This window comes from Dasypus novemcinctus, chromosome 1 (assembly GCF_030445035.2).
Source record: "Dasypus novemcinctus isolate mDasNov1 chromosome 1, mDasNov1.1.hap2, whole genome shotgun sequence".
Lineage (NCBI taxonomy): Eukaryota > Metazoa > Chordata > Mammalia > Cingulata > Dasypodidae > Dasypus > Dasypus novemcinctus.
In genome coordinates, this window is record NC_080673.1 from 109,378,565 (window position 1) to 109,394,543 (window position 15,979).

The window sequence follows — 15,979 nt, forward strand, 5'->3', positions numbered from 1 at the left end:
AACTAAATCTTCTGGTTCTCGTTTACGAGGCATCCTCTCTCCTGGAGTGGCTGGTGATTCCTAGTGGTTGGTCCAGAAACCAGGTGATTCCCTACACCCCGGCTGTCTGATTAGTTCTCCAGGGCCAAGAATGGTTCATTACAATTGGGCTTGGGCACATTTCTTCCCAGATGCCAACAAACGGATTGGCTGGTGTCCAGGTCTGTGATGTATTAATGGTAGAATGCCCATGGGCGCAGCTTTGGTTTCTGTATTATATCCTTGTCATTCTGTGAAACATCCAAACTCTTGTACTAAAACCAGTTATCCAGGAGGGCATGGCCTTCATCTCCTTTGTACCATTTGCTTGCATAGTGGGTTAAGAGTACAACTTTCTGAAAAATTATAGTATTATATTTAGTAGGAAGGAGGAAGGACTTGTGGGAAATAGGGTGACTAAAAACAAAGTTTACAAAGTGCTTTCACATACATTTTCACTTGATTTTCACAACAGCCCTGTGAGGTAGGTACAATATGTATTGATTTTATTTTTATTTTGCAAAGAAAGACACCAGATGTTTAAGAGTTTAAGTGATTTGCCTACAGTCATAAGTATCAGAACCCAAACTTGAAGTCAACTCCACAGTGTGATTTCACTTATGGGCAGCTACAACCTGAGGGTTACCAGTTTGATGACATAATGCAGAGGGTGCTCAGTAAGTGAACATGGAACTTGTTTAAACATCAGGTGGCATAGAAACAATGCATTAGTAACCAGAATCCACTGGATAACCACTTGCAAGAGTTCCCCTCAGGAAAGCTGCTTGTTGGCTTGGATCTTGTGGGTTGCTTTGGCATATTAGAAGAGCATTTATGTGTTAGCCTGGGTATCTAGGAGTTCCCTAGGGTGGTCAAGGAATATGGATGAGGAAACTCTCATGGTAATCATATACTGACTTTCCATTGGAATGTAGAATTCTTAGGGGCAAGAAGTGTGACTTATTCATCATTGTATTCCCAGGATTTAATATAGTGCTTGGCACATGGTAGGTACTCAATAAAAATGTTTTAAATTCATGAGAAGTTGGGATGTTTCATGGGATGCCACCACATTTCACTTGGAAGAGAAGGATTTGCATGGAAGATATAATATAGATGAACATGGAAATAGGTATAGGGAAAACCCGGTTATCTTGGTGGTAGGTAGTGTACACAGGCACAACTATTACAGGATGTAATGTCATGATCCAAGTGATCTTTGTCTACTATGGTAAATCTACTAGGTGTGGATTCAAATTGGAGGCTTTACATTAGCCAGGAATCCATGCAGAATGTAAGTATTTAATAGCTACTGCAAGTAAAGGCAATGTCTGTTGGCATGGAGGAAAGTGGGTCATTTTGGCAAATATGAAGAAGACATCGTTTTAGTAATATCAAGAGAGTTTTGAGATAAAAATCTCCAAAGATAGTTAATCACAATCACCAGTGATTCAGTAAGGATCAGATCTCTTTTTCCCCTGGTGCTATCTGCCAAGGCACATTCTCCCTGGTTCTCCATATCTCCTGGATTCTTGACCAAGTACCAAGACCCAGAAATGAGACTATGGTGAATCCTGAACAGGTAGAAACCGGAGAACAAAGCTGCTGTTCTAGGGACACGGACCTCAGTATGAGTGCTCCTGACCAGGACACACAGACAAGAAATCCACCACACAGAAGCATCCTCCAGGCCAATGGGCTGGCTCAGGCAGGACCCGTGATCAGTGCTGAAAGCAGTAGTCCTCTTGTTGCTCTTCATGAGTGGATTACTGTGAAGTTTTCTGGGTGTCACAACCTGGTGAGTTCAGCTCCCTTGAACTGAATAAGATTTCTTAATTTTGGAGCTAGTACATCAGCTCACCAGTTTTGGGTACTCAGGATCTACTAGGTCCTGAAATCAATAGGTGGGAAAGTGATCAGCAGCTCCAGTGCTGACAGAGGTTACGGGTCATCCGGAGGTCCTCCTAGTTGTGATGGTTGGTGCAGGCCGTGACTAGATGCCTGGCTTCTCCAAGTATTATTGCCAAGTTTCAAACATGGCCTTAATGGCCAAATATTCTTTCTTGCAGATGTTGTAGTTTCATTCTGCAGGGATGAAACCTGTGGGAAAATAAAATATAAAGTCACATCAAGGTTGAATTTAGACAAGGTTTCGCTTTCCAAGCTCCTACCACTATTTATAAGGCATTTAGCTCCACTTTAAAGTCCCCTGTAAGAAATCCCTCAGACTTAGAACTTTTTAGGCTTTCTAGAACCCAGGCAGCCATTAGAAAGCAGCGCCCATTAGCTGCTGTTTGCTAGACTCCTTTTAGGTAGGGCCTTGGAGTTCAGCCAGGTCTGGGGTTGGAAACATTGGTAATTTAGACTGGATGAGGCTTTGGATACTTCCACCAGGAAAAAAAAAAAGTCAGTATCGCCCACATATGGAGAACTAACAGAGTGTTCTACCAAAGTTGGTCTTGATATACAGTAACGCACAAACTCCTAGAGCCTGTATCCTTAGATAGTGAATCTTGGCTCTTGAGTTTTAATTATTGTCTCCAGCTATGTAGAAGCTTTAAAACACTTATAATTAATGATAAATATATCAATCTTTCTATAGTTGTAATCGTGAATCAAATTTAGTATTGTTAAATGCAGCTTAATCTGCCCATTTAGCTATATACTCTTAAATAAGGCACTTCCCTCTTTCTTGAAATCTAAGGGCTAGACCTTATAATTCAGCTGTTAAATAATGAAATCATAGAAATTTAGGTCAGAGGTAGGAATCTTGAGGCAGGCATAAATCATGAATCTTAACTGTGTCCAGTTTACCAGCCTCAGAAGGGATTAGAGTGATCTTCTATGTCCTTGATAGGAGAACTTGTGCCCAGGTTTTGTTTACCAAAATCTTTGCCAATGTTATTTAATTTAGAGAAGACTGTTTCTAATAGTGTAAGTGGAGTGAAAGCACTTACCAGTTAATTGAATTAAATAACCAGTTATTTCAGCAATGGTTTGACTGAGTTTTCCTTTGACTAACTAAAAATGGAAATAGCTTCAAACCTTAGAGGACATCAGAATTTCCCAGAGTGAACTCTGTGAACACTAACACAAAGAAATGAATTTTGTCATCAGTTGAATTTGGGAACCACTGTATGATGTGTCCTTCTCTTGAAGATTTACATTATACACGTTTTAAAGTCTCTGAGAAGTCCTGTAGTAAATAAACTTACTTAGCTATGCTTAACTCAGTATGTCCCCAACATACCAACATGGAGACAAGTATGTGAGTTATATTTATTATCATTTTATAGAACTGGTACTACATAGAACAAATTTTAGGGAATTTTGGACAAGCAAGTAATATGAAAAAGACTCATTTAAAAATTTATACATTTTCTCCATCAAAATCAAATAAATTGCCTAAACTAGTTATTTATTACTACAATAGTCTGAGAATTAAGCTAACTGCTTTGGAAAATGGAAATGTACTTGTATAAGATATGACTTCTACCCTTAAACCTTCATAATGTGGCTAAGAAGATAAGTTTATCATATATAAAACAATATTAAACATCAAAAATTCTATATAACTAAGTCCTAAGTTAAATAATGCACATTTAAATGCAGTAGTTCCAGAAAGGGGGATCAGGTATTGGGATAACGAAGGAAAAAATCATGGGGAGCTGGAATTGGTTTTGAGGGGACGGCTAGGAGTTTTGATAGGCTGAGTGCATTTTTAATTAAGGGTAAGATACAGACAAACTTGAGGTGCCTTAAGGCTCCTAGGAGCAAAAAGTAGTGTGGCAAATACAATTTTATTATATTGTAATTATTTAATTCTAATGTTTTTTGAGTCCTTCCCACTCAAGGGCAAAACATTACAGCAGTATAGGTCTCTTTCTTTTGTCCTACACTTTTGTTGGGGTTCTTCTTACCTGAAGTATTATAACAAGCTGTTTTTCTATGGTCTGTGACAGTTTCCTTGTGGGCAGAGACAGTATTTTATTTATTTTTACAGTGTTGAAACCTAGTATCATTGCATCCCTAGAATCTGGTCCCTGGGGGTTCTTCAGTAAATGTTTGCTAACTATGTGAGGAAATCAATATAAAAAAATTATATAGCTGAAAACTGTCTAGTGATATCAGCATGACTTTTGTATCAGAGAATAATGGAAAGATTGAGCAGAATTTACTTGTGTGGGATCTTGAACACCCGATAGAAGAACAAGAAAGAGGGAACCCATAAAACATTTTAATAGCATTGGAGAGAATTATTGGAAGCACTATTTACTAAAAACTGGCAGAGATATGTAGTTTGAAATGGAGTAAAAATGAATCAGGGAATCAATTGAAATTGTTAATGAATCTAGTTCTGAGAAGAGAAGAGTCTAAAATCGAGCTAGATGCACTAAGAATATAAGGGAAAAAACAAAAATGTAAAGCAGGTAGGTCTCTGCAACTGGCTGATATGAAGGCTCCAGGAGAAGAATGAGTCAAAGAGTTTTAAGTTTAATAATAATTGCTAAAATTTAATGAATGATTAAGTTGCCCCAGGCACTTGGGTTTAGTCTCTAATCCAGTCTCATTTGTTTCCCACAACAGTTCTAGGAGATGAGACCTATTATCTCTGTTTCTCTGATAGGACCAAGGTTAGAGAGGTTTAGGTATTTGCTTATAGTCACACTGCTAGTAAATGGCAGAGTCAGGATTGGAACTAGGTCTATTCAACTTCAGAGCCTATTTTCCTAAAACTGGAGATGGTATGACTTTCCCTTTTTTTGCAGATAGAAACATTAGATGAAAGGATTGGTTTCTGTTATTTAGATTTTGAGATGGACATGAAATATATCTTTGGAAAAGACTAGCAGTACATCTCCAACAGTTTGGAGCTTGATTTAATACATGATTAGCTTTTCAAATGGTCTGGTGCTTAAAATACTGTCACATCGGTCCCATGCAGCAGGACTCCCTCTGTGAGGCTTCTCCCAAGACTTCGGCCTAGAGTTGTTACCCAAAGGCAAGATGCTGCCTGCTAAGAGCACCAGGACATCCAGGGGGCCAGGGTAGATGAGATGGGGCTTAAGGCTTGTAAGGCCTAAGTTAAAGTGAATTATCTGACCCTCAGGAATCTGAGGGCATGCAAAGGCTGTGATATACTTCTTTTCTCTATAGCTCTGACTACATGGTTGTGCTATAGAGGCTGGAAACCTCATACAGGTGCCTGGGGATTGGATGCAGCATGGTAGTATTTTCATATTGTTTTTGATTTTAGTCTTTAGGAGAGACTTACATCTGCTTTTTCCATTGTTACGTTGATACTTGTGGAAGGTTTAAATGCCAATTAGAAACAAAGCATATAAAAAAGAAAGTGAGCACATAAACTCATATGGTGAAGTTGTGTGGCATATTTGTAAAGAGGGCTGAATTTGAAGGCAGAAAAAACTTGGACCAGGACTATCAACATTCAAAATTGCAACCCATGTTAGATTTTTCTTTATGACTTGTATTTGTCTCTGCTTTTCTCTCTCTAAAGAGCTTTAAAGATAATTCGTTGGAATAATGATAATGAAATATAATTTTATTTCATGCTATAGTATCAGAGTAGAGAATGAATACTCCCAATTCTATAAGGTATGAAAATTTTATTATTTTATTTGCTTAAGAAAAGGGAAGAAAACCGAAACAGAGTGTTTGTAAATGTGTTTAAAATTTCACCGTAGTTATTTAAGACAGCAAAATTCCACTGCATGTAAACAGGGAGTAGGAGGTCTACCTTCTCATTCTAGACTGCAGGAGGATGGGTACCCTGTGTCTGTCCAAGCAGGGCTGTGGGGACAATGCTTTGCCTAGTCCACTGAAAAGCCTGACACAGTCACCTAAATGTGTTTATGACCTTTTACATAAGCCTTTTTCAAAAAAAATTTAGTTTCTATATAGAATCCTGATTAATGGAAACAATGCATAAGAATTACCATATTTTACTATAGATAGGTACCAATGGTCTACAAAGAAAAATTAAGGCAAGCATTAGAAAGCAGAAATTAGAATAAGAATATAGGTGATACATGGGAAAAATACAACATAGTTAATAGTAATATTATAATATTTTTGTAGCAAAGGTAAAGAAGGTACTATATCAACACCAAAGGTCAAAAACTATGGGATTTAGTTTTATGAGATGTGGATATGGTCACTCTTTCTTTCTTTTTCTTTTATTTTCCATTAACAAGGAGAGCTTGGTCATGTCATTTAACCAATCTGTGCTTATTTATTCCTCTTTGGGAAAACTGAAGAAACAACTGAGTTTGTTTTTAGAATTAAATAAATAAATATGTTTGGACAGGATTTTTTAAATTAATGCTTCACTAATTTGTTAAGCTGCCCTTTGTCTGTTATTTTATTTTTTGAAGTTGAAATAAATAAAAAAAAAAAGAAATTAGAAAGTACCAGGTAAGTAAAAATAAAATAACTATCATCATTTTAGTATGTATATACTAGTATTAAATTCATTTATGTTATTCAATCAAGTTCCAAACATTAGATTATAGTTTTGTATGAAGTGGGAACAATCTTGAACCTACTATTTATAATTTTGGTAACAAAAACTCACCAAAGGTCTAAATGGAGCACTTACTGTAAGGATTTCTAAATATTTCTAATAAGATCTACTCAATAGCCCTTTCTCCCTCCTTCCCTCCCTCCCTCCCTCCCTCCCTCCCTCCCTTCCTTCCTTCCTTTTTCTTTTTCTTTTTAGAAGTTCAACGCTTCCCATTCACTGTTAAGTTACTTACCTCCAACCACCAAAATTTGAAGGTCATCCTATTGTGTGACAATTGTGAGGTCTGACATACTTTCTGGACTTCAGAAAAATTTGTGCAGACATTCAAGACCAAGGTCCCCATGAGACAGTAAAGTTTGTCAGGAGGGATTTATCAATTGGAATACATTTTTCCAAGAATATACAGAATCAGAATTGGAGACATTAATTTCAAAGATCGAAATTAGCATGGACTCAGAAAACACTTCCCTGATTCCTTCACTTCTTTGAGTCATTTCAATTTTAATTATTATTTTTTATTTGTCATATAGAATCTATCTTGTAGGGATTTAGGCCATAAGTTTGGACTCCAAAATATTAAACATGTACAAAACTATAAGGAAAACATTAAAATCTCACATGCTTTATGATGTAAGTACAGAAGGTACAATATAAATTCTGTAGTAAAGATGTTAAAGCAATGCACAATTAGAATATTTTGCTAGAAACAGTATGGATTAATTAAATGAAGACCAGACTAACTTTATTTACTTGTGCTTTTGGTAATTTGTGCTTTAAATGTCTGCTTTTTAACTCCTGCGAGGTAACAGTGATACCTCAAGAAATGGTTCCTTTTTATGTATAATACACATCACACACACACATGCAAACTCACTCACACACAGATTCAAGGTCAATGGCAGTGGGTGGTTTATGTCAGGGCTGTTTTTGACGCCCCTCTCCCAGAATAAGATAAATGTAAGTGATGAAGAGCTCCTGGGGTTGGTTGAGCTCATTTTGTATTCAACACTCTGCCTGGCCCCTTTCTCATCTTTTTCTCCTTCTCTTTGTATGTTCAAGCCTACTTGAGTTTCTTTTTTCTTTTGTAGAACTTGGTTCTTTTGATGTGTTTCAGGGCACGCCCTGCAGCAAAGAGAACTTCCCAGGAATCGGAAACATAAGCGCACAGGTTTGAAACAGTTACTGTACAATAGCAAGAAAGCTTCAGGTCTAGAAGTTGGATTTTCTGACTCTAAAAAATATCAAAACACCTTGGGAGGAAGAGAGGGCACACATGGAGTGTATACTACATATACGACTTTAAAGTATGCTAATACTAAATAGTTTTTTTAATGAGAAGTAGGCATTTGGGAAGATTTTTAAAAACTGGGTTGAGCCTATGATAGTAATCTAAACTGAGCTGTGTCTACATGCACTTACATATATATTAGTTTAACCAAATTTTGCATATAATTACAAATTAATTTATTTTCTGTTTTGCTGCTGTTATGGCATCAACATATCTAATATTTTCAGTGGCACTTGCTGCTTAGTTATCCCATTTCCTATCATTACTTTCTATTAAAAAATGTAAGGAAGTGCAGTGCTTTAACTCTCTCTTTAGTTGTTTACAAAGTTGAAGAAATGTTGCTAGTAAGTATTGTGAAATACTGTTAGAAGGCACTAATATTAATAGAAAGTTTAGATAGAAAGAGGAGTTAATTATTTTATACCCAGTATCAGTACTTTTATTTTTATAAATTAAAAATAAAACTGTTATGTTTTATTTAAAATATCTCTGTTTACTCACATATTATACTTTACATGACAAATCTTTCAGGAATAAGTCACTGAATTAGAACTTGGAACTGAAAAAAAAAAACCCAGAAAAAGTAAAATCATATGCAGTTTAAGTTTAAACATATGCACACTCATTCAAATTTAAAAGTTTAAATTAAAACTAAACTTTAGTAATAGTTAAATTCAATTTTTTTCCCAGACTGTAAAAGAAATCTTTTATTTTAAAAACAAAAACAGAAAAGCAAACTAGACCAGAAATTTGGTAATTATCTGATTTGTCTGGCCAGTTTAGAAAATCAATCTGTATAAATTAGCTGCATTGTTTATTTTGTATAAATAATTGAATTCACACCCATGAATGTATATTCCTAAGTTTGTTAAAAAATGTTACTAGCTGAGTCCTAGATCTGGGGACAAGAATAGGAATTGGACCAGCAAACAACTGATTATTTTCAATTAAATTTGATTCACTTCAGTAAATGTATTTAAAGCTCATTACATATTTGTGCTAATGACATGATCTATTAACTCTGAAAAAGAACTAGAGGTATCACTGAATTAATTCTGCATATTTTATGCTAAGATAACAGACCGACCAGCTAATTGCCATAATTCCTTTTAACTTTGGTCTGTCCATCCATAGTTTAAAAGAAAGAGAGAACTTAATTTCTGAAATTCATATATTTACCAAATACACATTTTAACAATAATTTGGGACAGTTATCTTAACAAACTGGGAATTTTAGAGGTCTTTTATAACTACCATGTTTTTTGAGTTCCTTCATATGTATCCAGCTTACTGCCTATAAATACTCATATAAATATCCATAAAGACCATAAGGAAAATTTCTCTGCCAATAGTGAAGGTTGGGAATACACAATACACACTTAAATGTTATTTGGAAAGTTTAATGGGGGCTGTTTTTGTTAAACAAAAACCAAACCTTTACTACAATATTAACATGTATAGAAGAGTACAAAAGAAGGGGTTTCTTCTTTCTGGTACAACAGAAACTAATTCTGGTTTTTTTTTGCCTTAATGTTACATAACATTTCTGGAAACTGGATGTTTCCAAACTGTTTGATCCTAAATTTGGTAAGATACACATATGCATATCAGACACTGCTATACTTTTCAGTTTTATGGCAAGTTGTTGCACACAAAGGGTCATGTAATCTTCCCATTCTTGTTTATAAATATCAGTGAAAGCTAAAGATTTTGAAGGAGATATGTATAGGGTCTCCCAGTTTACACAGGATTTATGCTATGATACTACAACACACAGTTCGTCAGATCATGTGTTTTAATTGCACTAGAAAACTTGTCTTGCTATACAGTTACAGTTGTTTTCTACTTCTTCTTTTCTGCAGATGAGTCATCTCTGATGTGTAAAATTACATAGAAATTTGCCGTGCCAGGTGTCAGACTCTAACATATATTCTACATATTAACCCAAATCCAGGAAACAGAAGTGCTTTTATTTTTTTTTAAAGATATAACATTTAAGAGAAATTTAGTCTTTTGAAATGGATTGAAAACTTCTAGATTTAGCAATGTTTCCATTTATTTGACCAAAATAAGCTTTCATTAGTGTCTCGTGGAAAACTATTACAGCCATGTTTATAGAAATCACTTGGGAAAACAAATGAACTTATTCAAACATTTTTTTTTTCAGCAGAAGCAAAGCATAGCAGTTGGATTAGAAACTGAATTCAGTTGGATTTGAAATTAAGTTTTTAATTACATAGAGTCAAAGGATATACTTGAGATACCACATTAACATAAACAATACTGATTGGTTACTTCTATTGACTAAATTTACCAGATAGCAATATAGTTTCTATTTCATTGAAAGGAAATTGTGAAATAATGCAATCATTCAAAATTTCAGTTATTAGCCACTTTCCTACTGTTTGTTTCTATTTATTTAAATATAAATAGGTGTTTGGCTAACTTTAATTTTTCCTTCATTTTGTTTCTACCCCACCCATATGTGGTTATAATGTAATATAAAATATAAAAATGTAATGTAAATTATATTTATAGAACAATGGACTGGTGTTCAGTGTAGTTCTGTCTGGAACTCTCCACCCATTTTTCAGGGGTGCTACAGATCACCTGTTCCTAACTCCTTATTTAACAAAGGGGGCAGTCTTAGAGAGGACACTGACTGTCACCATTCAGGTCCAGGAAGAGAGTAGGTCCTCAGTAAAGTTTTGTTGATTCGAGGAATCCATGTCTAGTCACATAAATCAATATAAGTACCATGATACTTAACACATTGTATTGCAATGACGTATTTATAATAATAAACTTTCATAAAAACTATTTCATTGCTACAGCAACACTATAAGGGAAAGCCATTAACTGACTCTTTTAACTGTAGAAACTTTGGACAAGTGAGATAACTGAGGTTGAGAATTTTCAGAGGTTTGGCCAAGATCAGATGCTAAGTAATGGGAGAAACGAGATTTGAACGGTTTTCTGACCCCAGAGCCTCTGTGCTAACCACTGTGCAATATTGCGTATGGCCTGTTTTTTCTCTCTTTCTCTTGCCTTTCCCCACTTTCAGAACCTTAAAGGTAAACGATGGTCTCATTTACCTTTGTAAGCCCCGCAAGGTGCCTGGATAATAAAAAATTCTTAATAAACAGTTGCCATATAAATAAGCCCAGGGCTCCGGTTTCCTAGTCTTTCTGCTACACCACTCTCCCTTCCCAAGGAGGAGAAGCAGCTTCTGAGAAGGAAAACGGAAATGTCTAAGATAAAGAAATGCTTCAAATCAGTTAAATTAGTGAAACTTTCTCTATGTTAGCAATAACTGTCTAGAAGTAATTCCTGTGGGTTAATGAGGACAGAACTCGTTAGGGGTTTTCCATGAACCTGGTATGCAAGTGCTCAGCATTATGTGCATCATGCCTGGTCTGCAAACTCACAAGCAGGTTTAAACACGACTCAGGGGCATTCAAACTCAGTCTTTATCGTCCTTCTCCTTCCTCTCCCCCTCAAGCACCCTCTAACTGGACTTTGAGCCCAGGTCCTGGGGTCTTAAACACGGTCCTGCTACCCGGGAGTCTACCTTGCTTGTGGGTCACGCTGGTTTTCTAGCGAGGTGTTGGTTGTACAGGCTCCATGGCTTTGCTGCTTCTGGTCCTGCTCTGGAAAGAGGAGTGTTCGGGGGAAGCTGGGGCCCACCGGCTGCCACACTGCAGAGCCTGCCCCAGGCCCGCTTTCACAGCTCTTTCTCCCCAACCTACTGTCCTGACCCACTCTCTCCCTCCCTCCCTTTTTTTAAAAAATTTAATTCTGAGGGGAAAATTTTTCCCTCCCTCATCCTTCTTAATTACCCGATAGTAACTCTGTGGCAGCCCTGACTCTCTAGGTCATCTGGTATTATCTCTCTTACAACTTTAAATTCTTGCTAAAGTCGGCTCTGCTTTTCACGCTGCAAAATCCCCCAGGTAAGGAAACGTGAAGGTCTCGGCACTGCATTTGGAGTAGGGAAGGAAAGAAAATGCAGAAAGCAGAATATAAATTGATATTTCAAAAATTTTCTACCACAAATACTTTTTGAATAAATAAATGCATGGTTTCGACACGAACCACCACCACAATATTAGTATTATTGGTTTCTAGGGGACTTTCTTTTCATCTTTCTAAAGGCAAACCACTTAGGTATCTCCCTGTCCACCGTTTTTGAGACATACTTCTCTGCAGGGCCCTTGGAAAGGCAGCTCATGTCACGTGCTCAGTGATATGGCTTGTTCTCTCTCCTGCAGAAACTCTAATGAGAGCTTCTAGAAAAAGAAGTTTTATTTAAAAGTATGTATTTTAGAAATTTTAAAATTGTAAAACCTCCAAAAATTTAGCACCTACTTTGACATATAAATGAAATTATAACAATATTATAGTAATATATTGAATTTGAACAGCAAAACAATAAATAATAACCTTTTTAAGTACATTCCCATGACTGGTGCATTCTCTGCCCTACACGGCTCAGATCAAGTATCATCCCAGAGAAGCCTTTTCTCACGGTTCTATCCACATAGGTTCCTCCCTTTCTTATTTCCTACTTTCTTTCCTTCTTGGCAATTTCAGTATCTGTAATTACATTGTGTGGTAGGCAGAATTCTAAGTTAACTTTTTTTTTTCTTTACTCCAAACATTATATTTGTATTTCGATTTAAAAATTACAAGACATTCAAAAAGACAAAAACAAAACAAAACAGTCAAATGAAAGAGAGTGAGGGAAATAAAAATAATGAAAAGGTGGATTGCTAGAAAAATTAGATTAGGAATTTACAATAACTGATTATTAAGCTAGGAATTCTAATGAAAAATGGTACAATATACAAGAAAAGGTCAATGGTGTAAACAGGACCTGGATACACTATTTTATACAAACTATGTTTTCTAATTTGTTTTCACTATCACTCAAATCTGATGTAGTAATTAGATAATTTAAGGTTTTTTAAAAAACTTTTCCAATTTTCCTTCTTTTTCGTCCAATATAAACTTGGGATAATTCATTGTTTCCTAGTTTTAAAAAGCAGTTGACTTTTAAGATTCCTATCCCTTGGTGCACACATCCATATAATCCTTTCCCATTGAATGTAGGCTGGCTGTGTGAATGTGACTGACTGTCACTCCTGCGATTAGTTTACTGATCTGTTGACTTTGAGTTATCTGGCCGGCCTGACCTCATCAGGTGAGCCCTTAAAAGGGCCTGGGCCCTTCCACAAGCAAAAGAGATTCAGAGCTCCAGGCGACCTATGGAGATGACTAAGTGGACAGGATATGTGGGCAGCCTGGAAGGACTGTTAGTGGTCAAGCTGTCAAAAGAATAAGAACCTCAGTCCTACAACCACAAGAACCGTGGGCCCAAGAAAGAACGTAGGTCAGTTGATTTCAGCTTTTTAAGACCCTGAGCAGAGAACAAACGTGGGTTAATCCATACTTTCCCCCAACTCTTCCTTCTACCAGCTATGCTATGTTAATGCCCCATAGGAAGCTTATAAAGTCAAAAGTAATCTACATGCTGTTTTCACATGAACTACATGCTGTTAAGATACTTGCACTTAAGACTTTTAACTTCCTCATACATGTATTCTTGTTTGAATCATGTTATTTTTATACCTCAAAGTGAATAACATTTACATAAGAAGAATCTTATACTCATTCACAGGGTTAGGAGTGATAATAAAAATAAAAATATTTACATTAAACAAATATAATAATTTTAATTTTTAAAGAATTATACCAATCACTAAAGATAAATTTGCAATTAACACTTTTAAGTGTTAATAAAATTATTAAAAATATTATTAATACTTATTTAGATAAGAAAGAAACATATATTTATTTGGGGACAGCAATGGTTGTTTGGAAAACTTTCATATAAAAAGTCTGTTTTCAACTGTCATAGAAAAGGAGTATATCAATGGAAGAAAAGTGAAAAAACAAGGAAATTGTGATATGACTCTGAAAATGATAGTACTAAATTTCAGTTGTAGGGGCATGTCCCATAGCATAATGTATACTATTAACTCTTAGTCTACCTCTCTCTCAGTAATCTTTTATGTAATGGAAATCTTTCATCAGGTGGAAATTAAGTTAATTGTATCTGGTACATTTTTATAAGTATTAGGTATAGTATATATTATACACACACATTTAATCTTTTCCTTCATGATGTTTCTGTAAATCTTTCAGCTTTACTATGATTTCCTCAAAATGTTTTTCTTAAAAAAGCATTTTAATTTTGAATCTTTGTACCTATTACAGTCATGCTACAATAGGCTATGGTTATAGTGTACTATGAAAAGAAAAATATCTTTATGATACTTTTTGAAATATCTAGGATAAATACATCATAGCTATGATTATACTCATTAAATATTTCTATCATTTTCTATTAAAAATATCTTCTTAAATTAAAAATATGACATGATATTTGAAGCTCAGTAGGGAGTTTAGTTATCAATTGTAATCTCCATTTGAGTTTGTTTTCTAAAATAAATAAGGTTGTAATAATAATGAAGAAGTATTTATGGAAGTACTTCAAGGTGATGAATTGGGAAATACGAAAACTATTAGTTCTTTTTATTCCTCTCACCATCTTCTCATCCTGAAGCTTTCTCCTGAATCTTCTATTCCTGAAGGAGGCCCCAGTAAAACAATAGGTGCCAGAAATTATAAGGAAAAGAGGGGAGATAAGGAGAAAAACAAAAGAATAAACTGGCCAGGCATAATTTAAATCCTGAGGGAGCATGCAGTACGTTATTTAATTTGAAATGCATTATGTAAAAACAAAACAAAAATTAGCTGCAAGATGGCAGATCCTGCTGAAAATGCAGCATATATAAGAAACTGAGTTAATATTCAGCAGTTTTAAGGCATGCCAGCTAAGTAGCTTTGAAGAAAGCAAGCTGCACGACCCCCATCCTCAAGCATAAATAAACTCCAAACAGACTCATTTGCCATGAAGGATGAAATGCAGAGGTGCCCTGGCGCCTGGTCTCTCTGCCTCTCCACGGCTCCTCTCCCTAAGTCGTTCTGGTGGGTTTTTGTGCCCCAAAGTTGTCCCTATGCAAACAACAGGTTGAATATTGTAGGTGTGGGTTATTAAAGTGTCCCTAGGACAATGGCAGTCTGTGTCCCATTTGTAACGCTCGGATTAATCTTTGGAAAGTGCACACAAAATGTGACATGATGTTGGCTTCCAACATTATTCAGTCTGCATAGCAGCAAATCCTGCCCTGTCTCCCTGGAAATAAAACCCCACAGACGTATCACTGCCATCTAAAAGGAACCTATCATTTATGCTCAGGATTAGGGACACCCTGATATTAATTGTGTTAGTAGTTGGATCTCATAGTTGGGAGAAGCATTTACAACAGCAACAATTTATATTCTAACATCTTATTTGCAGACTCCCTAAGGCAGATTTGCAATCAGGTAAATCAGTATTCTTTCTTTTACTGTTGTTGTAGATAGGAAAAATAAGAAAGCTGTTATCTTTTAAAGATCCACATTAGTTTAAGATTATAATCCAGAACTGGCTCCTGACAAAAGGCAGGACTCTTGACATTTCCCCTCTTCCCACCCCACTTTTACTTTTTGATTTAAAAGTCTACAGAGGAGAGCAGCACCAAGATATGAAAACTGGTTGAGAAAAGCATGCCAAGAAGAGACGGTGCTCATTATATTTCCTTTCTGTTTTCCTACACCCTTGGGGCTTGGGAAGTTTTGAGACTCAGCTTCAACTCTCTGTACATTAGAAAATTCTTGACCTATGCCTTTGGTTCACGAAAGTGCTAAGTAGCATCATGGAATTTGGAAAGTTCTCCCAAATCATTTTTTTGAAGTGCATCTCAATATCACATTTTTTAGAAGACAATTAGAAGTAGGAGAATAGAAATAGAAGAGGCTTGTTAAATTACAGACAACCATTAGTGATAGTTGGAATTCCCATTAAACCAAGATGGGAAATACTATCTCTCATTTAAGATCAACTGCAAATGTAGGGGAATTGGAAGTTGCCTAAAAAAATGGAATAAGGCCCCTAAAAATCAAGATATTATAATAAAACAATGGTTTCTATTAAAGTGTGTTTTTAAAGATAAATTGATAGT

General features: G+C 35.7%; 1 protein-coding gene across 1 annotated transcript in view; it reads right to left on the reverse strand.

The window, feature by feature from the left end:
• Positions 1-503: 503 nt before the first annotated feature.
• Positions 504-15,979, reverse strand: part of GRID2 (glutamate ionotropic receptor delta type subunit 2) — a 1,588,204-nt gene continuing 1,572,728 nt past the window's right edge. Inside the window, exons 16-17 of the mRNA XM_058295409.2 lie at positions 8,352-8,409; positions 504-2,118 (exon numbers count right to left, since the gene is read on the reverse strand). Of these exons, the coding sequence (XP_058151392.1) occupies positions 8,389-8,409 (21 nt within the window). The 3' untranslated portion in view covers positions 504-2,118; positions 8,352-8,388. The remainder of the gene's footprint in view (positions 2,119-8,351; positions 8,410-15,979) is intronic.